Here is a 27517-nt window from a genome sequence, read left to right as displayed (position 1 = left end):
CAGTCCGCCATGCGGGTTGTTGTTCTTCAGAATCGTCTTGTGATTGACGTCATCTTGGCAGATAGAGGCGGAGCCTGTAAGGTCATCGGGTCAAGTTGCTGTATTTTCATTCCCCAAAACGCACCATCTGTATATCAAGCTATTACACGTCTTCATAAAATTGCAAATCTGATACATCAGAATCCAGGCACCTGGACTTGGTCCGGTTGGTTCTGGACAACGTTAACCGCTTGGGGATGGAAGATCCTATCCTTCCTAGGCATTGGCCTAGTCCTAGTATTCAGTTGCTGCCTGTGCCTACAGTGTGGGCCAGCGATTTGTGGACTGTGTGCCACATCATGCATTGAACATTCCAGTTTACTCTCAAAACGTGAAAGAAAGAAAGAAGAGCAAATGATGTTACAAGAACAAACTGATCGATTCATGAGGATCGATATATCATGAAGGGTCCGTAGGGAACAAGGAGGGAATGAGGAAATATAAATTTTATGGTCAAGATTGTGTTCCCTAGCGTGTACCCCACCGACTCCATGTACCAGCTTAAAGTGCATGTAACTTCCCTCCTGTGCCAGCTACGAAGACGCAAATACATTTGCGTCCAACGTTAACATGTCCTCTTTCAGACCCACCCTGAATGGGTTGAATAGTCCGTTCCTAAGTATGCTATGCCAACGTCTTTTTGTAGTGTACCTTACACGTTTTTTCAGCTCTGGCAAAGTAGGCCCTGAATTTCTGCCATCGAGCCATTTTTCTGGCTTCTGACTCTGAAAACCTCAGCCCAGGCTGCCTCTGTACCCGTGAACTCTGACTTACTTCCAGCGCGGCCCACCGTGCTCAGCTCAGCCTGCTGCCTGCCAAGACTGACTATAACCTTCGAGTTATCTGTTCCGCTCCTCGAAGATACATTCCTGCCTACTAGCTTCAGTAAACATCCCCCTCATCTGCAGAGCAAAGGGCCAAACCTGTCTCCGTGCAAGTAATTCATAGCCTCTGTTACCATGCTCCCATGGAAGACCCATGCCCCCACGCTTCTCATGCAGACACTCAGGCGCTTATACACGCACTCACAGTCAGTATAGAATAGCTTCTGCCCCAGAGACCTTTCCCTCCAGATAGTATGGTTCCCAAACATCAGATATCAGATATGATAGAAGTACAAGTTGATCTGACATGCCAGACTTCTGTCTCTTTCCGTCAGTGTAAATGTCAAGTTCCCTGCACCCTCCAGTTTCACGTCAATCACACGTCATGCAGCTGCGCGCGCATCCAAGCTTCTGATTTTCTGCTGACATTACAACATTTCTGTTAGTGCCACCCCTTCTGTGACACCTATCTGGTGACGTTTCTAGCACACACCTCTAATTCACGCCTAGTTCACGCCTTCTGATTACGTATTGCTAACACGTGGATGCTGTTATCTTGTCTTCTCTCAGCTGTTACGCCTACCATATGTTTTTCATGACAATGAATTAAGTATATAAGCTATGTACTGTCAATAAAATGTGGTGCGCACTCTTCTATCCCTTCCTGAACCCTGTGTGGTTGCGGGAACATGATAGCCAAGTCATGACCATTCCTTTTTAAGGAATAAAACCCCTAAGAACTCTAACACCACGGACTCTGCCTCCTTCTTTCCGATTGAGTTATTATTGATTAAGTACTTACCTGCATAGAAATTATGATAGTAAATTAAATATTTACGACACTCTCATCCCATACAAGATCACACATCAAATTAAGTACATGCACTTACTTTTCTCTTTACAGTATACTTTATCACTGTAAGTCTCGGTGAGTTTAGAACATGATCTTTATGTGTTATCATGTTCTGTGTAATAGGCATGGCTTTAAAATAAGTAATGTTAATTAATTACAGCCCTGAAGAAGTCTATTGTCAAAGACTGACAGGACGAAACACGTGTTGGCTGCTGTTGGAAAAAGGAAGAAGGAATAAAGAGAAGACTTTGAAGACAGAGACTTTATTGAAATTGGACTTTCATTGATATCTTGAGTGCTTGGAGGATTATCAGAACCCTATCTAGGAGCTATGCTAAACACTCAAACAGGTTTAGCCTATCCCAAGGCAGTCAAAATTCACAATTTTCAAACACTGCTACTATAATTCCAAAGCAATCTGTATCTATCAGCCAGAACTTTCATGCAACTCCTAGGGATGATGGCATCATGCATTGCCATAGTGCCTCATGAAATATTAAACATGTTTCCTCTACAGGAATGCTTAGCACGTCAACGGAATTAATCACAGGGTCAGCTAAAAGATCTATTGTTGGTAGACAGCTGCACCCATCACTCTCTGCAACACACAATAGGGCAGCCCTTTATCAACCCTAATTTACAGATCGTGCTCACAGCAGACGCTTCCCTCATGGGGTGGGGTGCCCATCTACAACATCTAGGAGTTCAGGGTCTCTGGGACTCCAAACACCGAAATCTCCACATCAACTACATAGAGCTTCAAGCTGTTCACCTAGCGATAAGAGCATTTTTAGCTCACCTGATAGGGAAAGTTGTCCTAGTCCGGATGAACAATGTGACCGCTAGGACAGCTATGTACTATGTACAAAAGCGGGTGACACACTTTACAGTTATCACACCTCTCTCAGACCATTTGGCTTTGGGCAATATATCACAAAATCCAATTGCTAGCAGAACACTTTCCAGTGACAGAAAACCAATTTGCCGACCTTCTAAGCAGGATTGGGCAACAAGTCCGCGGGTGAGACTCCACCCCCAAATCCTCCTTCCATACGTCCACAAATGGGATTTTCCACAACTAGATTTCTTTCCAACAGCAGAAAATTAAAAATAACCAGACTGTGCATCCAGATTCCTGCACCCTCTATCCAAAGGCAATGCCCTAGGGATGAATTGTTCAGGGATATTTGCTTACGCTTTTCCACCTCTCCTTCCATTTCTGGTTCAAAGCTTAGGCAAACATCTCTCACCTTCCTCTAGTGGCTTCCAAATGGGCTCATCAACCATGGTTCACCACATTACTAGAACTCTCAGTAGTTCCACATCAGAAGCTTCATCACAACTCACAAGAGCATTATTGTATTATATCACTAGAACAAAAGATTTTTGTGAAACAAAACAACTTTTTGTTTCCTTTGCTCCCCATCATAAAGGGAAACCTGTCTCTAAATCTAGTATCTCTAGATGGATAGTAAAATGTAACCAAACATACTATGTTAAAGCCAAAATAACTTTGTCTATACCTCCTAGAGCACTCTCTACTAGTAAAATAGGAGCATCTATGGCCTTTTTAGGTAACATTCTCACAGCTGACATTTGTAAAATAGTTACATGGTCTAAACCACACATATTTACCAAACATTATTGTGTGGATGTATTAGCACGTCAACAAGCTAATGTAGGACAGGTAGTCCTAAAAACACTTTTTGGAAACAACTGTAACGCCCACTGGTTAGCCACTGTTTTGGGAGAGTACTGCTATACAGCCTATGCAAAGTATGTGTATCTACAGCACACATGCCTCAAATGGATTGTTACTTACCCTGTAAGCATCTGTTGTTCTTGGCATGTCGAGCTGTAGGTTTACATGCACCCTTCTTCCTCCCCAGACACCTATGGTTGTTGCAGTTATTCTTATTGTTCACACATGGACATCTCTCTACTACAGTTACTTGCTCCACCCTCACCCTCTTGCAGGAAAGCAATCTAACAATAGAGTCGATGCCCATGCACACTATCACCGAAAGGAATTGTCATCTTACATTGTGACTGGAAAAGACTTCTTCGAAGAAAAACAATGTGCAAACATCCAAACCCAACACTAGATGGCAGGAGTATGCAAATCATGTGAATCTACAGCTCTATATGGCAAGAACAGATGTTTACAGCGTAAGTAGCATCATCCTCCTTGTGTTTCATATTTAAGTAATGTAATATGTGCACTACTTTGCATTGTATAAAATATGCTTACATCACACGATGTTAATAAAAAGAGGTAAATAAAAAACTGTATGAAACTATGAATCGACCATCACAAGGTTAGAGTAAGTGTGAGGTAGAAATTGTCATCTCAGGAAGAGTTCATGGAGGAGTGAACTACTTGTTCAGACTGGTTGAAATATAGAAAGGCATTCATGTGATGAAACGACTGGCTCCATTTACAGACCTATTGCATGTTGTTGATATCAACTGCAGTTCAGTATGATTAAGTGATACGTTTTTGGACTTTGGCATAGTGGGTGTGTGTGGTGAATGAAGATTGGGGAAGAAAGTAGATTTAAGAGAGAAAACAAGGAACAGTTGTTAGATTTTTGCAGAATCTTTAGAGTTGATAATTGAAATACTGGGATATAAGATATTAGTTGCATGACTTTAGGATGGTGAAGAAGAGAACGATAATGGACTGGTGCTTAAATAAGATATAAGTGAGCAGAGCAGATGCATGTAAAATAGTTGCTTGACAGTAAAACAACTCTACAAATCAGGTATCACAGAAATGGTAAGCCGAGGCTTTAAAAATGTATCAAGGTTGACAGAGGATGATGGAAGATGGGTAAGGCAGTATTATTGTAAACGGTCGGAATCTGCACTACTTTTGTGTGTATTTTGGTTGTTTTTTTTATGAAGTTAGGATGGTTTAGTGTCAATTTTCTGGACAGATTAGTTGTCATCAAGTTTCACATGTAGTAATGAGAGCTGTATGTCAGAAAAGGCATAGATATGGTGGGGTTTGCTCAATACAATTATTTTACTTAACATCTGTCTCCCTTCCTAAATTTACCACTATCCCAAAAATTGAGGGTATAACTTTTTTTGTCTCTCTATTCCAGGACTTGGGCTTGGCGACATCAAGAGGCCGTGGAAAGTGCAAGAACCCAGATTGCAGCTATGTGTACACAAACCGCCACAAGCCCCCGTTCTGTCCAAACTGTGGGTTTAATCTCGCGAAAGAAAGAATTGAAAAAGTAGTCCAACCTCTTGTGAGTGAGGATTTTATTTTGTATCTTTATTTGTAGAGATGATGTACATTTTGATTTTTACTCTGGCCTTTCTGAAGCCCATTTATATTGCGAATCGGATGTCCTCTTTGTAGACTTCAGTGGAAAGAAGGGACACTAGTATTTTGAGCCTAGAAATCCTTAGCTGCTAGAAGTGTGAGAATAGATGACTCTGCCAATCCCCGCATCTGCCAATTTGTAACCCAGCCAGCTCACTTCAAACTGTTACTTTTTTTTGTGTCTTCCAAATGAAAGACCACTCTTAAGCAGAAAGATTTTCTGATCCATAGTTCTTTGGCTGGTGTTTTTTTCTTTTTGGACTTTAGAAAGCATCTGGCGTGGGCATTTCTTTTGGCAGAGGGCCTTTACCAGACTTGTGTGAAAACACCTAAAAAAAGGCCATGGAAATACTAGGGTCTCAATCACTTGTGAGGCCCAAACATGCTGTTTTTTGTTTCCCCTTTCACTAGCAATACTTCTACGGATAAAAGTCTTTATTGCACAATGTAGCCATCTCCACAGCTTGTGGGACAATGTGTCTCCCTCTCTTCTAAATGCTTGAGAATTCCCCACTGAGTTGCATGGACCCCGAAACATATTTTGCGGAGCTTTCTTCCATGACAACAGCACTAAATAATTTCTCTGTTCATGAATGAAATTATGTGAAAGTTTAATGGAAGCCTATCGGAGACATAATTGGTTCCTGAATGTGCGCGCACATTCGCTATATTAGTTAAATAGAACTGGATTGTAGCTTCAAAAGTGCAGGAATTTCTATTAACAATGGGTACATGAGGGTAAAACAATGCTGACCGATAGGCTTACATTGCAGGCTAAAAAGAGGCACCCCATCTCTTAATGCATTGTACTGACAATTGTTTAACAGAGCTAGTTCTTTTTTCCAGCTTTCTGAATACCTTTGTGGATTTAACACCTCAAATATCTTCATTTTTTAGGGCTCGGGCCTCGCCCACCACGAAGTGGGGGCGGAGCTTGCGAGCTCTTTTGTATTTAGAAAAAAAAATTCAGAAAGGGGTCTGGCTGGCACATTCTTTAGTGCGCGCCGGCGTTTTTTATGGCATCTGCCTAGTGATTCGTCTTCGCTGTGCTGTTTATGTAGTAGCCTTGACGTGATAGGGTATATTTACTTTTCGTCCGTCATTTATTGCAGTTGTATGGCATATTCTGTGCGCGAACGAGCACAGCAGAGGGATTAATCTTAATTAGGAGCTGTCAGGGTGCCCGAGTAATGCAATCCAGATGTTGCGAGCGCGTTCACCATTGCATTGCATGTATCTGCTTCAGGGACACCGTGCTCTGTTTTTTTTTATTTCACACTTTAATACTTTGAGTGCGGCGCTCGCTTCAGGGACACCGCGCTCAGTTTATTATGATTCGGCTGCTATTAAAGAAACATGCCACCGAATGGTGTCAGTTTAGGTGAGCAGGGAGTGGTGGCTGAGGGTAATGTAAGGCAGCTTTGCATCGTTTCTCTGGCACCGAAGATCTTAATGGAGGTGTGGTGTGGTTAGAGGGGGTGGGGATGGAGTAGTGTGCGGTTACTCTGATACTCTCATCGGATGGCCATCATGTTCGCTATTTCTTGTTCATGCAAACCACTCTCCCTGTTCTAGGTCACATTATAGCACTATACAATAGAAGACCATATTAGAATACAATAACAAAGAGCTGGAAAGAAGGCTGAATAAGAGTCTCATGCTGCGTACAGGAACATTGCACCCCCAATCCAGCATTGTAGGCTGCAAAGAAGTACTACCACCACCAGTACCACCACCACCAGTACTACCACTACCAGTACTACGGGCAGCAGTACCACCACCACTAGCACTACCACCACCAGTACTACCAGTACCAGTACTACGGTCGGCAGTACCACCACCACTAGCACTACCACTACCGGTACCACCACCAGTACTACCACTACCAGTACCACCACCAGCACCAGTACCACCACCACCAGTACTACCACTGCCAGTACCACCAACACCCCCAGTACTACCAGTACTACAGCCACCAGTACTACAAGTACCACCACCACCAGTACTAACAGTACCACAACCACCAGTACTACCACTACCAGTACTACCAATACCAGTACCACTACCACCACCAGTACTACCACCACTAGTACCACCACCACCAGTACTACCACTACCACTACCAGTACCACCACCACTACCAGTACCACCACCACCACCACCAGTACCACCACCACCAGTACCACCACCACCAGTACCACCACCACCAGTACTACCACTACCAGTACTACGGGCAGCAGTACCACCACCACTAGCACTACCACTACCGGTACCACCACCAGTACTACCACTACCAGTACCACCACCAGCACCAGTACCACCAGTACTACCACTACCAGTACCACCAACACCCCCAGTACTACCAGTACTACAGCCACCAGTACTAAAACTACCACCACCACCACCACCAGTACTAACAGTACCACGACCACCAGTACTACCACTACCAGTACTACCAATACCAGTACCACTACCACCACCAGTACTACCACCACTAGTACCACCACCTCCAGTACTACCACTACCAGTACTACGGGCAGCAGTACCACCACCACTAGCAATACCACTACCGGTACCACCACCAGTACTACCACTACCACCACCACCAGTACCACCACCACCAGTACCACCACCACCAGTACCACCACTACCAGTACTACCACCAGCAGTACTACCACCAACAGTACTACCACTACCAGTACCACCACCTCCAGTACTACCACTACTACCACTACCAGTACCACCACCACCACCAGTACTTCCAGTACTACCACCATCAGTACTACCATTTCTACCACCACCAGTACTAACACTACTACAGCCACCAGTACTACTACCACCAGTACTACCACTACCACGACCACCAGTACTACCACTACCAGTACTACCAATACCAGTACCACTACCACCACCAGTACTACCACCACCAGTACCACCACCACCAGTACTACCACTACCAGTACTACGGGCAGCAGTACCACCACCACTAGCACTACCACTACCGGTACCACCACCAGAACTACCACTACCAGTACCACCACCACCAGTACCACCACCACCAGTACCACCACTACCAGTACTACCACCAGGAGTACTACCACCAACAGTACTACCACTACCAGTACCACCACCTCCAGTACTACCACTACTACCACTACCAGTACCACCACTACCAGTACCACCACCACCACCAGTACTACCAGTAACACCACCACCAGTACTACCACTACCAGTACCACCACCAGTACTACCACTACCAGTACCACCACCACCACCAGCACCAGTACCACCAGCACCAGTACCACCACCACCAGTACTACCACTACCAGTACCACCAACACCCCCAGTACTACCAGTACCACAGCCACCAGTACTACAACTACCACCACCACCAGTACTAACAGTACCACGACCACCAGTACTACCACTACCACCAGTACCACCACCACCACCAGTACCACCACCACCAGTACCACCACCACCAGTACCACCACCACCAGTACCACCACTACCAGTACTACCACCAGCAGTACTACCACTACCAGTACCACCACCTCCAGTACCACCACCACCACCAGTACTACCAGTACCACCACCAGTACTACCAGTACCACCACCACCACCAGTACTTCCAGTACTACCACCATCAGTACTACCATTTCTACCACCACCAGTACTAACACTACTACAGCCACCAGTACTACCACTACTACAGCCACCAGTACTACTACCACCAGTACTACCACTACCACGACCACCAGTACTACCACTACCAGTACTACCAATACCAGTACCACTACCACCACCAGTACTACCACCACCAGTACCACCACCACCAGTACTACCACTACCAGTACTACGGGCAGCAGTACCACCACCACCACTAGCACTACCACTACCGGTACCACCACCAGTACTACCACTACCAGTACCACCACCACCAGTACCACCACCACCAGTACCACCACTACCAGTACTACCACCAGGAGTACTACCACCAACAGTACTACCAATACCAGTACCACTACCACCACCAGTACTACCACCACTAGTACCACCACCACCAGTACTACCACTACCAGTACTACGGGCAGCAGTACCACCACCACTAGCAATACCACTACCGGTACCACCACCAGTACTACCACCACCACCAGTACCACCACCACCAGTACCACCACCACCAGTACCACCACTACCAGTAGACCCACCAGCAGTACTACCACCAACAGTACTACCACTACCAGTACCACCACCTCTAGTACTACCACTACTACCACTACCAGTACCACCACCACCACCAGTACTACTAGTACCACCACCAGTACTACCAGTACCACCACCAGTACTTCCAGTACTACCACCATCAGTACTACCATTTCTACCACCACCAGTACTAACACTACTACAGCCACCAGTACTACTACCACCAGTACTACCACTACCACGACCACCAGTACTACCACTACCAGTACTACCAATACCAGTACCACTACCACCACCAGTACCACCACCACCAGTACTACCACTACCAGTACCACCACCACCAGTACCACCACCACCAGTACCACCACTACCAGTACTACCACCAGGAGTACTACCACCAACAGTACTACCACTACCAGTACCACCACCTCCAGTACTACCACTACTACCACTACCAGTACCACCACTACCAGTACCACCACCAGTACTACCAGTAACACCACCACCAGTACTACCACTACCAGTACCACCACCAGTACTACCAGTACCAGAACCAGTACCACCACCAACAGTACTACCACTACCAGTACCACCAACACCCCCAGTACTACCAGTACCACAGCCACCAGTACTACAACTACCACCACCACCAGTACTAACAGTACCACGACCACCAGTACTACCACTACCAGTACTACCAATACCAGTACCACTACCACCACCAGTACTACCACCACTAGTACCACCACCACCAGTACTACCACTACCAGTACCACCACCACCACCACCAGTACCACCACCACCAGTACTACCACTACCAGTACTACGGGCAGCAGTACCACCACCACTAGCACTACCACTACCGGTACCACCACCAGTACTACCACTACCAGTACCACCACCAGCACCAGTACCACCACCACCAGTACTACCACTACCAGTACCACCAACACCCCCAGTACTACCAGTACTACAGCCACCAGTACTAAAAGTACCACCACCACCAGTACTAACAGTACCACGACCACCAGTACTACCACTACCAGTACTACCAATACCAGTACCACTACCTCCACCAGTACTACCACCACTAGTACCACCACCACTAGTACCACCACCACCAGTACTACCACTACCAGTACCACCACCACCACCACCAGTACCAGTACCACCACCACCAGTACTACCACTACCAGTACTACGGGCAGCAGTACCACCACCACTACCACTACCGGTACCACCACCAGTACTACCACTACCAGTACCACCACCAGCACCAGTACCACCAGTACTACCACTACCAGTACCACCAACACCCCCAGTACTACCAGTACTACAGCCACCAGTACTACAACTACCACCACCACCAGTACTAACAGTACCACGACCACCAGTACTACCACTACCAGTACTACCAATACCAGTACCACTACCACCACCAGTACTACCACCACTAGTACCACCACCACCAGTACTACCACTACCAGTACTACGGGCAGCAGTACCACCACAACTAGCAATACCACTACCGGTACCACCACCAGTACTACCACTACCACCACCACCAGTACCACCACCACCAGTACCACCACCACCAGTACCACCACTACCAGTACTACCACTACCAGTACCACCACCTCCAGTACTACCACTACTACCACTACCAGTACCACCACCACCACCAGTACTACCAGTACCACCACCAGTACTACCAGTACTGCCACCATCAGTACTACCATTTCTACCACCACCAGTACTAACACTACTACAGCCACCAGTACTACCACTACTACAGCCACCAGTACTACCACTACCACGACCACCAGTACTACCACTACCAGTACTACCAATACCAGTACCACTACCACCACCAGTACTACCACCACCAGTACCACCACCACCAGTACCACCACCACCAGTACTACCACTACCAGTACTACGGGCAGCAGTACCACCACCACTAGCACTAGCACTACCGGTACCACCACCAGTACTACCACTACCAGTACCACCACCACCAGTACCACCAGTACCACCACTACCAGTACTACCACCAGGAGTACTACCACCAACAGTACTACCACTACCAGTACCACCACCTCCAGTACTACCACTACTACCACTACCAGTACCACCACTACCAGTACCACCACCACCACCAGTACTACCAGTACCACCACCACCAGTACTACCACTACCACCAGTACTACCACTACCAGTACCACCACCACCAGTACTACCACTACCAGTACCACCACTACCAGTACCACCAACACCCCCAGTACTACCAGTACTACAGCCACCAGTACTACAACTACCACCACCACCAGTACTAACAGTACCACGACCACCAGTACTACCACTACCAGTACTACCAATACCAGTACCACTACCACCACCAGTACTACCACCACTAGTACCACCACCACCAGTACTACCACTACCAGTACCACCACCACCACCAGTACCACCACCACCAGTACCACCACCACCAGTACTATAACTACCAGTACTACGGGCAGCAGTACCACCACCACTAGCACTACCACTACCGGTACCACCACCAGTACTACCACTACCAGTACCACCACCAGCACCAGTACCACCAGTACTACCACTACCAGTACCACCAACACCCCCAGTACTACCAGTACTACAGCCACCAGTACTACAACTACCACCACCACCAGTACTAACAGTACCACGACCACCAGTACTACCACTACCAGTACTACCAATACCAGTACCACTACCACCACCAGTACTACCACCACTAGTACCAGTACTACCACTACCAGTACTACGGGCAGCACTACCACCACCACTAGTAATACCACTACCGGTACCACCACCAGTACTACCACTACCACCACCACCAGTACCACCACCACCAGTACCACCGCTACCAGTACTACCACCAGCAGTACTACCACCAACAGTACTACCACTACCAGTACCACCACCTCCAGTACTACTACTACTACCACTACCAGTACCACCACCACCACTACCAGTACCACCACCACCACCAGTACTTACAGTACTACCACCATCAGTACTACCATTTCTACCACCACCAGTACTACCACTACTACAGCCACCAGTACTACCACTACTACAGCCACCAGTACTACCACCATCAGTACTACCACTACCAGTACTACCAATACCAGTACCACTACCACCACCAGTACTACCACCACCAGTACCACCACCACCAGTACTACCACCACCAGTACTACCACTACCAGTACTACAGGCAGCAGTACCACCACCACTAGCACTACCACTACCGGTACCACCACCAGTACTACCACTACCAGTACCACCACCACCAGTACCACCACCACCAGTACCACCACTACCAGTACTACCACCAGGAGTACTACCACCAACAGTACTACCACTACCAGTACCACCACCTCCAGTACTACCACTACTACCACTACCAGTACCACCACTACCAGTACCACCACCACCACCAGTACTACCAGTAACACCACCACCAGTACTACCACTACCAGTACCACCACCACCAGTACTTCCAGTACTACCACCATCAGTACTACCATTTCTACCACCACCAGTACTACCACTACTACAGCCACCAGTTCTACCACTACTACAGCCACCAGTACTACCACTACCACCAGTACTACCACTACCACCAGTAATACCAGTACTACCAGCATCAATACTACCAGTACTACCACCACCAGTACTACCACTACTACAGCCACCTGTACTACCACCACCACCAGTACTACCAGTACCACCACCAGTACTACCACTACCAGTACTACCACTACCAGTACTACCACTACCAGTACTAGCAGTACCACAACCACCACCACTACTACCAGTACTACCACCATCAGTACTACCAGTACTAACACCACCAGAGTAGTGAGTAGAGTAGTGAGTAGAGTAGTGAGTAGAGTAGTGAGTAGAGAGTGCAGAGTAGTGAGTAGAGTAGTGAGCAGAGTAGCGAGTAGTGAGTAGAGTAGTGAGTAGAGTAGTGAGTAGAGTAGTGAGTAGAGTAGTGAGTAGAGTAGTGAGTAGAGTAGTGAGTAGAGTAGTGAGTAGAGAGCAGAGTAGTTAGTAGAGTAGTGAGTAGTGAGTAGAGTAGTGAGTAGTGAGTAGAGTAGTGAGTAGTGAGTAGAGTAGTGAGTAGTGAGTAGTGAGTAGAGTAGTGAGTAGTGAGTAGAGTAGAGTAGTGAGTAGAGTAGTGAGTAGAGTAGTGAGTAGTGAGTAGAGTAGTGAGCAGAGTAGTGAGTAGAGTAGTTAGTAGTGGGTGCAGAGTAGTGAGTAGAGTAGTGAGTAGAGTAGTGAGTAGAGTAGTGAGTAGAGTAGTGAGTAGAGTAGTGAGTTGAGTGGTGAGTAGTGAGTAGAGTAGTGAGTAGTGAGTAGTGAGTGCACAGTAGTGAGTGCACAGTAGTGAGTAGAGTGGAGAGTAGTGAGTAGTGAGTGCACAGTAGTGAGTGCACAGTAGTGAGTAGAGTGGAGAGTAGTGAGTAGTGAGTGCACAGTAGTGAGTGCACAGTAGTGAGTAGAGTGGAGAGTAGTGAGTAGTGAGTGCACAGTAGTGAGTGCACAGTAGTGAGTAGAGTGGAGAGTAGTCAGTAGTGAGCAGAGTAGTGAGTAGTGAGCAGAGTAGTGAGTGCAGAGTAGTGAGTAGAGTAGAGTAGTGAGTAGAGTAGTGAGCAGAGTAGTGAATAGTGAGTAGAGTAGTGAGTGCAGAGTAGTGAGTAGAGTAGTGAGCAGAGTAGTGAGTAGTGAGTGCAGAGTAGTGAGTAGAGTAGAGTAGTGAGTAGTGAGTAGAGTAGAGTAGTGAGTAGAGTAGTCAGTAGTGAGTAGAGTAGTGAGTAGAGTAGTCAGTAGTGAGTAGAGTAGTGAGCAGAGTAGTGAGTGCAGAGTAGTGAGTGCAGAGTAGTGAGTGCAGAGTAGTGAGTGCAGAGTAGTGAGCAGAGTAGTGAGCAGAGTAGTGAGCAGAGTAGTGAGCAGAGTAGTGAGCAGAGTAGTGAGCAGAGTAGTGAGCAGTGAGTGCAGAGTAGTGAGTAGAGCAGTGAGTGCAGAGCAGTGAGTAGAGTAGTGAGTAGAGTAGTGAGTAGAGTAGTGAGTGCACAGTAGTGAGTGCACAGTAGTGAGTAGAGTGGAGAGTAGTGAGTAGTGAGTGCACAGTAGTGAGTAGTGAGTAGAGTAGTGAGTAGTGAGTAGAGTAGTGAGTAGTGAGTAGAGTAGTGAGTAGTGAGTAGAGTAGTGAGTAGAGTAGTGAGTAGAGTAGTGAGTAGAGAGTGCACAGTAGTGAGTAGAGTAGTGAGTAGTGAGTAGAGTAGTGAGTAGAGTAGTGAGTAGTGAGTAGAGTAGTGAGTAGAGTAGTGAGTAGTGAGTAGAGTAGTGAGTAGAGTAGTGAGTAGAGTAGAGTAGTGAGTAGAGTAGTGAGTAGGACATCACAGGCAGCAGCTGTGCAAGCTTCTTACACTCACAAGGAGACCACAGGCAGCTGAGGTGCAATCTTCTCCCACTCACAAGAAGGACATCACAGGCAGTAACGGTGCATTATTCTCACACTCACAAGGAGATCACTGGCAGTACACACCACATGAACACACTCCATAACACATAGCAACAATACATTGCCATTTACAATGCCATTAGCTCAAACTCAAATAAATCCGAGCCCGATTGCATTTCTAATGCTTGTTCTATCAGGGAATTACATTTTTACTGTTTTACTTTACATCTAGGAACATCTGCTTTCGAGGGCACCAATTTCAAACACATTCTGGATAAAAAAAAAATGTGTCAGAATGCTCACTAATCTCACAAAATATCCCTCATGTGAGAGACAAATAAAACTGTTGCTATGCTCACAAGCTTTGCGTAGTCTACCTGCCTCTCACACTCAAGGAATGTTTAAAAAGAAAAAAAGTCAAAGAATTTTAAAGGACAGAGAGGGTGTTAGACTGAAAGATATGTGGAGAAAGAAAGGAAGAAGGCAAGAAAGATCAGCCTCCCAGCTTGCCTCAACAAGCCTGCCTCCCTTTGATAGGTACTCCCATGGATGGAGATCCAGGGAGTAAAAATCAAGTGGCAGAGAAAGACACCCCCGTTATTCTCATCACCATAGAAGAATGACGTTAAAGAAGATGACTTCGCTGTCAAGAGCATCAGTGCCGACTTATTCACCGGTGAAGGATCACTCTCAGTCTGCACTAGCTGACATAAAGACATAAAAGTTGATGATGAGGAAGCTCTCATTGCCATCGACAACAAAGCACCAACCATGGTCATCAGCGACTGTTACACAGTTGACGACGAGATCTCTTGCATTGGCAGTAAGACAAACACTGATGGTGAAGCATTCACCATTGACAGCAAAAACACCAGATTCCGTAGTGACATACATACTAGCCAAGAATCAGGTTGACTGTTTTGACGTCAACGAGACAGAAAATGTCTTATTCTCTGTCCGTCTCTCCTGCTGACTAATCTTAATCACTGTCTGTGAACCATTCAGTCATTACACTCTGACTTTCACCAGACATACAACCTTGATCCCCTCCTACAATGACACAGAGAGAAGACTTTTAATTCCCTTTGTGTGTTTGAAAATGGTCACATCGTCAGATCCACCTCATTTACCTCATCGCACAATAAAGCCAGTTATCCCATTTGAAGATCCGGTTGAGACTCTAATTGGTGAATTTCATTCTGACATGCCACTCAGAAACCAACACTCTTCTGTAAGGCATGCCACTCCACTTTGACACGCCACTCTTCTCTACACCACTCCACTCCACTTTACTCCACTGTAAGATATTGTTTGACGCTCCAGTCTATGCTGCAATAAGCCACTCCACTCAACGCCCCTTCACTCATCTGTATGACACTCCACTTCATGCCACAATACTTTACGATCCGACACTCCACAAAATTCCACTCTGTCACTCCATTCTATACCACTCCACTCTAATCTACCACACTACTGCACTGTATGCCATGCCACTCTAAAGTACTTTGCTCCACTCTGACACACTACTCCACTCTGACACTACACAACTTCCTCTACACCACTCCCCCACTATACTCCAATCCACTGTCACGTATCTCTAGTCTATTACTCCACTCTGCACCACTACCCTCTATGCCACTCAACTCTTGACACTCTATGCTACTCCACTGTACCACCCTCTGTGCCACTCCACTGTAACACACTTAATGACATGCCACTCTGACACAGCTCTCCACTCTACTCTACAACACGACACTACAGTCCACGCCACTCCGCACTTCTCCACTCCACGTTTTTCCACTGTACACTTTCCCACTCTGCGCCACTCCACTGTACATCACTCCACTCTATGCCACAATACTCTGATACAGCATTCTACTCTACGCCCCTCTGCTCTAACACTCCACTTTACAACACTCTACTCAAAGCGACGCTCTTTGCAACTCCCTCTATGCCAGTCCACCTCACATTACTCCACTCTGACCTACTACCCCACTCTGTCACTGCACATTACTCTGCCACTCCATTCTACCACACTCCACAGCACTCTACTCCACGACGGTGTGTGCCACTACACTCAACGATACTCCTCTCTGCGCCACTCTTCGACACTCTTCACCCCTTCACTCTATCACATTGCACTCTACTCCATTCTATACCAATGTACAACACTCTTCTCTACTCTGCCTCTCAACTACACTCTGCTCCTCGAAACTCTACACAACTTTACTCCACTTTACTCTGACACACTACTCTTCTCTACTATTCCACTACGAGCTACTCTAGGCCACTGGACTGTACAATATTCTATGCCATTCCACTCTGCCACACTCCGCTCTACTCCTCTCCACTCTAAGCCACTCGACTCTGCGCTATTGCACTCATCGCTTTCCCATTCTACGCTACTTGATTCTGCTCCACTCCACTCTTTTGTAATACATTATACTACATGCCACTCTGACACACCACTACTCTAAGGTAGGGCACTCCACTCCACTCTACTTCACTGTAAGACATTGTGTGAAACGCCACTCCATTCTATGTGCAACATGCATCTCCCTCAATGCCACTTCCCTCTATGCCACAACACTCAACTCTACGCCATGACAGTACGCCACTCCAACACTTTCTGACACTACAGCATTCTTCTCCACTCTACGAAGCGTCACTCCACCCTGACATTTTACTCTACGCTACTTCACTCCTTTCCACTCTACTCAGATATGCTATGCCACTGTACAACACTTTACCCCATCCTACACCACTGTATGACACTCCCCTCTATGCTGCTCCACTCTACAAAACTCCCCTTCACTGTATGCCCCTACACTCCACTCTACGACACTTTACTCCACTCTATGCCACTGTACAAGACTCTACCCTGCCACTCCAGTGTAAGACACTGTACGACATGAAACTTAGACACAACACTTCACTTTATGACTTTCCACTCCATTCAGCTAGACTCTATAAGCCACGCCACACCAGTCTACTCTATGCAACTGTAGTCCACTCTAGGCAACTGTAGTCTACTCTACGCAACTCTAGTCTATTCTACGCAACTCTAGTCTACTTCATGCAAATCCAGTCTAATCTCTGCCAATCCAGTTTAATCTCTGCAACTCCAGTCTACTCTCTACCAGTCCGATCTACTCTACGCCACTCCACTCTCCTCCACCCCACTCTCCGCTCCTCCATGCTATTCCACTCCACGCCAGTGTACGTCGATCCACTGTACGTCACGCCACACTACTCTGACACGGCTCTCTACTCTACTGTATGCCATTCTATTCCACTGTACTCCACTCAACGCCACTGTACTCCACTCCAAGCCACTCCACTCTACTTCACTCCACTCTGTGCTACAATAATCTACAATACGACACTCCACTCTATGCCACTCCACTCCTCTCCACTCTGCCATACATTACTCCTCTATACCACACACTACTCTGCTCGACTCTATGCCCCTTCACTCTACTACACTCTGACACTCCATTCTACAAAACTCTATTCCACTCTGTGATTTTCTACACAACTCCATCTGCCACTCCACTTTACTTTAACATACTACTCCACTCTGTGGCCCTCCACTAGACTCTACGCCGCTCTGCTACTCTACTTTACCCCACACATTATTCCACTCTACACTGTTCCACTCTATGCTATGACACTCTACGGCATAACACTGTGTGACATGATTATACAACGCTCCACTGTACGACACTCCACTCTGCACTACTGTGTTCTGCTCTACTCTACTCTTCGACACTCGTCACCCCTTCACTCTAACACAGGTTACTCCACACTGTATTCTACTACACTATGTCTCTCTGTGACACTCTACGGCACTGTATGCGACTTTATTCTACTCTACTCTTGCACGCTACTCCTACTCCACTCTGCGCGACTCTATGCCACTGAACTGTACAACATTCTATACCACTACACTCTTCTATACTCTACGCCACTCCACGCTATCACACCCCCACACTTTTCCACTCTATGCCACTCTATTGTAAAACATGCCACCCTGAACTGATACAATACTCTAAGGCATACCACTGCACTCAAAGTCACTCCGCTCTATGCTATTCCACTCTGCTCCACTGTAAGACACTGCATGGTAAGCTACTCTGGCACAATGCTCCACTCAACGAGGCACAACCACTCAATGCCACTCCACTCTAAGCCATGACACTCCATTCTATGCTGTGACACTGTACGCCACTCCACTCTGACACTTTACTCCACTCTATGCTGCTCCACTCTAGTCCACTCTATACTACTCTACTCTGACACGCTACTCCACTGTACCACACTTTGCCCCACTGTATGACGCACCACTCTGACACTCCACTGTATAACCCTACACTCCACAACACTGTACTCCATTCTGTGCCACTGTACAAGACCCCACTTCACTTAATGCCACTCCGGTGTAAGACATTGTTCTTCATGGCAATCTGACACAACACTCACTCTGCTCTACGACATACCAGTCCATTGAACTCCACTCCAGTCTACTCTGTGCAGTTGTTCACTCCACGCCACTTCAGTCTCCTCAACCGTTGTCCACTCCACCCTGCTCTATGCCACTTCAGTCTTCGCAACACCCCTCTACACTATTCCACTCCACTGTATGACACGCCACTCTGACACCGCTCTCCGCTCTACTCTATGCCACTCTACACCATGCCACTGCACTCCACACCACTCTGTGTCAGAATAATCTATGATATGCCACTCTACGCCACACCTCTTCGCTCTACAACACACTACCTTGCTCTACCACACTCCACGCCCTTCACTCCACTCTACGACGACAATAGGCAACTCCATCTATGCCACTCCACTTTACTCCACTGTACTCTGCCACACCACTCCACTCCACTCCACAACACTCTGCCACTCCACTCTTTTGCACACTGGAACGCAATTCTGCTGTACAGCACTCTATTCCACTTCACTCTACTGTACACTGTTCCACTCTACACCACAAAACTGTACTTCATGATTCTGTACGACACTCCACGTCACTTTTTTTCTTCTCCACTCCGCTCTGACACTCCACGACACTCTTCACCCCTGAACTCTACCACACTTTGCTCCACTCTGTGCCACTGTGCAACACTGTCCTCCACCCTATGCGACACTCTTCTCCACTCTACAACACTATACGCAACTTTGCTACACTCTACTCTGACAAACTACTCTATGCCACTGGACTGTACAACATTCTATGTCATTCCACTCTGCCACACTGTACTCCACTCCATTTTACAGTACTCTACTTAATGCCACTCCGTCTCTACACTATTGCACTTCCTTCATTTTCCACCCATTCTAATCCACTCAACGCCACTCCATTGTAAGACACTGGACGGCATGCCACTCTACTCTAATCCATGCCACTCCATCTATGACATGCCACTCCACTCTGTTATTCCACTGTACTCCACTGTAAGATAGTGTGTGACACAGTACTCTGACAAGGCACACCACTCTACGCTACATGCCACTCCACTCTACAACATGACACTCCACTCTACAACATGACACTCTACTCTGCCACAACACTGTACACCACTCTACTCTGACACTTTCCAACACTCTGCCGCATGCTACTCCACTCCACCACATGCCACTCACACTTTGCTTCACTGTACTCCACTCCATGCCACTCTACTCTGATACTCTACTGCCCCTTACCATACTTTACACCACTCTGCACGTCTGTATGACACTCTACTCTACGCAGCTCTACTGTACGACACTCCACTGTATGCCTCTCCACTACAATCTACTCTGCTCTGGGCCACTGTAGAAGACCCTACTCCACTCTTTGCCCAGTTACTCCTCTCTACAACACTCTACACTGCTCCTGATATGCTACTCCACTGCACTTTACTCCACTCCACTCTACAACACACTACTCCACTCTGCCACTCCACTCTACAACAGTCTATGCTACTCTACCACATATTACTCCAGTCCAATCTACAATACTCTACTCCACACTGACAGTTCACTCGACAACACTTTCGGCACAATACAACTTCCCATTCCACTGTACGACATGCCACTCCAATTTATGACACTTTACTCAACTCTTTGCTATGCCACTTCACTCAAAACTCCATGCCACTCTCCTCTGACACAGCACTTCACTCTGACCATTTCCTCCACTCTACGCTAAGCCACTCCACTCTACTCCACAATACAACAGTCCACTCTGTGGTGCTCCACTCTACTCCATTCTATGCAACTCTTCTCTACAACACCCTACTATTATCTGCCACTGTACGACTCACTATTCTATTCTATGCCCTGCCACTCTACTACAATAGTTTTTTGGAAGCTGGATCCATAAAGCTGAATATATACTCATGCTAAAGAATCCATATGTTTGGGCATTTGTAGCTGTAGATACACATGCCTTGCATACTCCTGCCATCTAGTGTTGGATTCGAATGTGTGCAAGCAGTTTTTTAGGGCTTGCGCCCTGCGTTGCACTGCGCCGCAGTGCTTCACAGCGTGAGGCATTTAGTAGTTGAAAAAACGGGGTTTGTAAGCTGCCCTAGGAATCACACAAGCTCGTGCGTGTGCTTTTCCTTTTGTGGGCAGCTATTGGCCTTTGCGTGAGTCTTTTAATGAAAGACTGCACGCAATAGGCCACAGGCGGGTGCATTGCTCCGCCCATGGCCTATTGGTGTCTATTACGCGCTTGGTGAGCGTAATGGACACCAGTAGGCCGTCACGTGTGTCGCAGTGGCGCGCGCGCACCACTCGCACCGTTCACGGGTGTGTTAGCAGCAGAGGTTCTGCAACAGACACTGGCTGACTCAGTCACGCTCGTTTTTATTGCTCCTTAGTCCCAGTTAATGTTGTGTGTTTTACTGCACGTTAGAGCTTAACGCTTTCGTCATTACGATCTATTTCCCTTGCAGATGTGGTCAGGTGATACAGGCGCAAAATTAACATAGAGACTAGCGGCCGACTTTGAATCTGGGGAACCGGGTTCCAGTCTGGCGGGAGGCTCTAAGATCTTTTCCAACAGACTTTAGATTTCACACCAGGCTCACAAGTAAATTTCTAATACATTTCATCGTTCATAGCCTAAAGCCAACTTTAAGATTTTTTCCATTGTGCAGTATATAAGAGAATGACTGCTAACTTTATTTTGAAACGACTGAGCTATGGGTGCTTTTCACGTTGAGAAATATTGTCAGGTCTTGTCAATTTTTTTAATTTTATTTTCTAACAATATGGCTGACGGTCTATGATTTACGCTTAATTAGTTTGCCTTTGAATTTCTGCCGTATTTCAGATGTGCACAAGCCTTTAGCTGGCTAGCGCCCGGCAGTGGCCTTCCTGCTCCCAGCAGATGGCAACATCACCGCACGGGAAGGGAGCCTGCCGCTTCCCTCCTCCTCATCTGCAATTTTTCTGCCTCTTTCACTAAAAATAGCAATATCCTCCCAGGTGAGCACGTTTTCCCATTAATTCCCTTTGGTGTAATTACGCTTTGATTGAAACCTAAGCACAGGTTTTTTTTCTCGGCCCTGGGCATTTTAAGGGCGTTAATGACCGTGCCTGATGACACTGGCAGGAAGTATGAGGGGCTTTAAATCTAAGAATTGTTCACCAGTTCAAACCAGAATCCTGTAGCCCAAGGCAATGCTGACAGTGTAATTTTTCTTTTAAAGCCAGCCCCTCTCACTCCCAGGTTGGCATTTAAATCGGATGTCTCAAGCACTGCAGCTTTTATATTAATATGCTGCCCTTCATATGCACAGAGTCCATGCTCCACAGAGCAGATCCCGGCAGGACATGGCGTATTTGCCTTCTGTCTGAGAATTGAGATCTCTCTCCTGCGTTGTATATATTGGACAACTGCCTGAGAACTTAGAGCAGGAGTTTGCAGAGTATTTATGGGGTTTACATAAATGTACATTATCATCACCCCTACTTTTTCTTGGATATGAGGGTCTGGAACCGAAAGTACATTTATTGTGAGATGCTTCTGTACCCCCTGCTACATACCTGGCTGCTCGCTCCTCACAGACTGCCTACTGTAGACTTTGCCACCATCACAGCGTGGCATAAACAGTCCACCAGTGTAAATACCACAGCTACCCAGAGTAGGCGGGTCAACAAATATGTCACTCAGTTACATCATAAGGGATGCAGACTTCACCATATCCCTTATACTCGCCCTTGTGGCTCGCTCTTGCACATGAGATTTTGTTTGCCATCTTGTGATCCCTCACCAAGGGCAGACACACCTCTACCCACCATAGTGGTAACCCAGACGCGTCCCACACCTGCCTTCGGGCAGTAGACAGAGTGAGGTGCCATAGAATTCTGTGAGGGTCATTTCTTCGAAGACGCTGAAGCATCCACATAAGGTGTCTGCCTTGATATAGGGCCAAGTCTGGTGCAGTGCACACTACAGAACAGGGGTGTGGGGTCCTATACAGTGGCCTCACTCATCCTTAGGGGTTGGCAGCTCTGTCAATGGTGACCAACACGATGTTCACGCTTACTGCACACCCAAAGGCTCAGTTTCTATGTTCTTTGCCCCTTGTGCCTTATAAAGATGGACTGCTTGAACCAGGAAGGCCCTGAGAAAGTACTAGCCAGTGGCTCTCCGGAACCTGAGGGTCTAGTCCCAGTGAGGGGGGGTCTCCTGAAAGAGGATCTTCCTTCTCCATTCCCCCTTACCCAGGTGGCAGGGTCAAGGCCCTGCAGTGCAGTCCTTAGGCAGCTGCTCTGGCTCTATACAGACTGTCATTCAAACTCATGCTCATATCCATTGCCCTGCAGGAGTATCCTCTGGCCCCAGTTACTAAAGCTTTGCATGGGCGGTCTTGTGAATCGACTCCAAGTATGGTGTCAATTTACCAGTTCATAGCAGATCATTGTTCCTGCATCAACAGGACTACACGCGCATTATTTCAGGAAGCCTTCGCAAAGCATTTGACAGCACTTGGGGCACAACACAGCACGCTTCATGTGAAATACACACATGAAATGAACAAAAGAAGAAGGAAGAACAAAAGAAGAAGTGAAGGACGTTCAGCTCCTGCACCAAAGTGATGTTTTACTTGAGATCCTACTCCGACCCTAACCTGATTTTTTACTTGTGATCTAGCGCCTGCACCAATGCACTGTTTACTTGCAAACCTACGTTTCAACATATTTATTGTTTTCCTTGTCATTAAACGTCTTCACCAATGCATTATTTTCCTCGCAGTGCAACCTCTGCACGATGCACTGATTTACTTATGTTTCAACTCCTGTACAACTGAATTGATTTTCTTGTGATGTAGCTCGTACACCCATGCACTGATGCATTGTTTTATTTGGGATTCAATTACTGCACAAATACATTGTTCATTTGCAGCTCAGCCACTGCTCCGATGCATTGTTTTGAGGTTCAACTCCTGAATAAATGAGTTGTTTAACTTGTAGTCCAGTTCTGGTACTAGTGCCTTGTTTACATGTGGACAACCCCTGCACAAGACATTGTTGTTTATCTCGTGGGTCATCATCTGCACCAATGCATGGTTTCACTTGTGATACAACTCCTGCACCGATGGATTGTTTGACGTGTCATTGAGTCTCTGGACCAAGACACTGTTTGACTTGTGGTTTTCCTTCTGCCAGAATGCATTGTTTAAACGATAATGTATACTTCAAACTCTGCACTAATTACTACAACAATTGTTCTGTATGTGGTTCAGTGTATGCACTAAAGCATTGCTTTACTTATTGTTTAACTTCCATGCTTAGGAATTATTCTGCCTGTCGTATAACTTCTGATACAAGGCACAGTTTTACGTGTTCAACCTCAGTGTTAAATATATTTTTTAAGCAGAACTCATGCAACAGGTAATTGCTTTGTCTAACATTGAACAGATACACAAATGCTTATACATGCCAGTAATACAGCATATGCACCAATGCACTGTTTACTATTTAAGTTTCTGAAATTCTCAACCAATTGGCTACTTAGCTTCGAGGCCAGCCAAACTAGCAAACAAATACCCAGATCTGCAACATTCACCCTCTTTTCTAAAATACTCACCTTCCCTCTCTCCACTTGTCATTCCGCTTGACCGTAGACTCTCATCCACAACCCCGTTGAACATTCGGTCAATTCTCCAAGACCTACCAGCCTTACATCACCAGTCGGACATTAGAGCTCACCCAGATGGTGTTTTGGATTTTCCTTTGAGACACAAAAAAAGGGGAGTGGTGATCCATCATAAACCTCCTGAAATTAAACGAGTGTTCCTGGAAACGATTCTTTTCAGGCCTCGCCTAGCGTTGCAGCGCATGCGCTACTCGCTCTGGCGAGATATATATTTTAGCTGAGGAGATTTCTGAAGGGGACTTGAAGCCCCGCCCATCATTTTCATTGGGTCTCATCCGCGTTTATGCTAAACTCTGGCTTCCCATTGAAAATGAGGCTTCTTGGCCACTGCCCTTGCTCCTTTTCGTCTGGCCCATCCGGACTGGATCGTCTGCTTCACGGCTGTCGTGAAGCTATTTCTTATCTTTATGGGGCCATCTGTTTCTAATCCGCGTTTCCTGCTCCTTGGTCACCAGTTTCTTATTGGAGCACTTGCAGCTCTCGGACAGGGCGAGGGCTGGCGGCAGCACAACCCCACTCTGTGCGCAGGTCTCTGGTGACAGACAGGAGCAGGAGCTGAGCGTGGCTTCGAGGTCCACCTCAAGCGCATGATCCCGGCAGTGCCATCCTAGTGCAATATTTGAATCTGCCCCATGAGAGCATGCTGCTAGCTTGTTTTGCCAATTCTTGTTGACAACATTCTGTAGTGCCTATCCGAGACCGCTATTTGCATTTAATCCTGTTGTGATTGTTTGTTTGCAACCTCGTTACACGTCCTTGCAGTGTGACTGCGTACTCTGCTGTACATAGGCTACTCCCTCGTCACACACAATCAATAAGGGGTCACCAAAGTGCTACCATCCCCCGGCTTAGGAAGAGAGAACCTGTGTCCTGGCCCCCGGTTTACCACTCCAAAGCAAACCTGGCTGATTACCGAGTATCCTACAATTATTTCCAGACATAGGGCGCTCCATTTGGGACGCATGTAGCCTAAACTGTCACCATGAAGCAGTTTCCTGCCAAACGGTCTTGTGAAGCCGATCTGTGCCCACTGCACCAGCCCAGAGTACGCCCAGGCGTCTGCAGTAGGCGCTTAATACCCCTGTACAAAATGACTTGGAGCACAATGGTAGATGGACGTTTGGCAGTGCACGCATGTCCTTCTTTTGGGCTGCGGGGGAGGGTTTGCAGTCTAGAGCACAAAATAGGAACGAGGTTATCATCGGCGCTCAACCCAGTCAGAGGGCCTTGAGCCTAGCCCTCTTAGTGCTCGCCGCATATCAGCCGTGTTTATTCCGGCCCTGACCAGACAGTCTCTGCCCACCGGCTCCTGGTGACCACCACTTCATGCCCCGGCCCCAGGCCGCCATGCTGACAGCTGCTATGCCCACCTCTACCGCCCTGCTCACAGCCACAGCTCTCCTTCACATAAGACGGGAAATTCCCAGTTCTTGGCAGTCGTGCCTCTCTCTCGTCTTTGAAGTGAGGTTTTTTTAGGGGAGGCTCTCTTGGATCGTATTACAGAGATTCTACATCTGGATTCTCTATTAACAGACTCCTTCTCCTAATGAAATGTACACGTTATACTGTTTTTCCCTTGTGTTTGGTCTACAAATGGCCGGGGGGGGTGTGAGGGGGGGGGGCGGCGATGGCTGAAATGTGCCCAGTGAGGTGGGTGAAATGGAACAAAGTGGGCTGAGTGGGGAGGGAGCGCTGGGAGGCTGTTTTCTCCCCAGCTGTTCCTTCCTGGCCTATTTTGGTTGCAGATAAGACTGCTCGATATTCTGAGCTCACACACTGGAGACGGGCCCCAGGGGATTGCTGCTGATCGAAGGGCCATTAATATGTGTGTGTGGGGGAGAGGAGGCATTCTGCTGACTTCACTTCTCATAATGTGTGTGTTTTTTTTCCTGCCGGTAGAGGAGCAGCATTTATAACAGCCAGGAACTCTTTTCTAATCGAGGGACTCAAGCTCTTGTGGGTCAGGGAGAAGTGAGAATGGTTGTCTGTGGCCCCCGTAGAGGTGGTTCTGTTTCTAGGCATAATTGATCATTGTGTTGCTTTGCTGCCGTTCTATATGTGAATATAGATCTCTCAGTGTAACTTGAATGGATGTGCCAAACATATTGCATCTATATTTCTTCGTGCCCAAATGTCCATTGTTGGCTTAGGGCTAGGGGTGAATATAATTTGAATTGGACGTGTTGTTGAGTTGACAAAGGCTGAGATAAATAGATGCTTTGGAGCCGTGATGCACAGGAACATTTGTACCAGGAGCTGCCTGGTGTGTACAGTTGCTAAGGCATTGTACAATTATACGTCAAACGTGACATGGGAGCTGTTGGCAACATCCGATACCACACGGTCTTACTATATTCTGTATGCTCCATCCACGACAGCGGTCAAAGTGCATTAAATAAAAGTAAGGGACCTGTGATGCTATGCACAATGGGGGCGGGAAAGGCTGCCTACATTTGATTCCACCAGGGCTTTAAGTGGAATGAAAAAACTGAGGATCTCTCTAAGGGCCGTGGCGATTATAATTAAGGGTGTGGCTTAAAAACATGTAAGCTAAAAATCTGTGCTTAGCATAGTGTGGCCC

At 47.0% G+C, this 27517-nt stretch overlaps 1 protein-coding gene across 3 annotated transcripts in view; it reads left to right on the top strand.

Annotated features, from left to right (window-relative positions):
- HMGXB3 (HMG-box containing 3) overlaps nucleotides 1-27517 on the top strand; it is a 558172-nt gene that overhangs the window by 298278 nt on the left and 232377 nt on the right. For all 3 annotated transcript variants that reach the window (XM_086931317.1, XM_086931319.1, XM_086931318.1), the window contains exon 11: nucleotides 4827-4976. In XM_086931317.1, coding sequence (XP_086787443.1) covers nucleotides 4827-4976 — 150 coding nt within the window. The remainder of the gene's footprint in view (nucleotides 1-4826; nucleotides 4977-27517) is intronic.

This window comes from Lissotriton vulgaris, chromosome 7 (genome assembly GCF_964263255.1).
Source record: "Lissotriton vulgaris chromosome 7, aLisVul1.2, whole genome shotgun sequence".
Lineage (NCBI taxonomy): Eukaryota > Metazoa > Chordata > Amphibia > Caudata > Salamandridae > Lissotriton > Lissotriton vulgaris.
The sequence above is the reverse complement of the archived record's forward strand: the minus strand, read 5'-3'. Positions and strand labels throughout refer to the sequence as shown.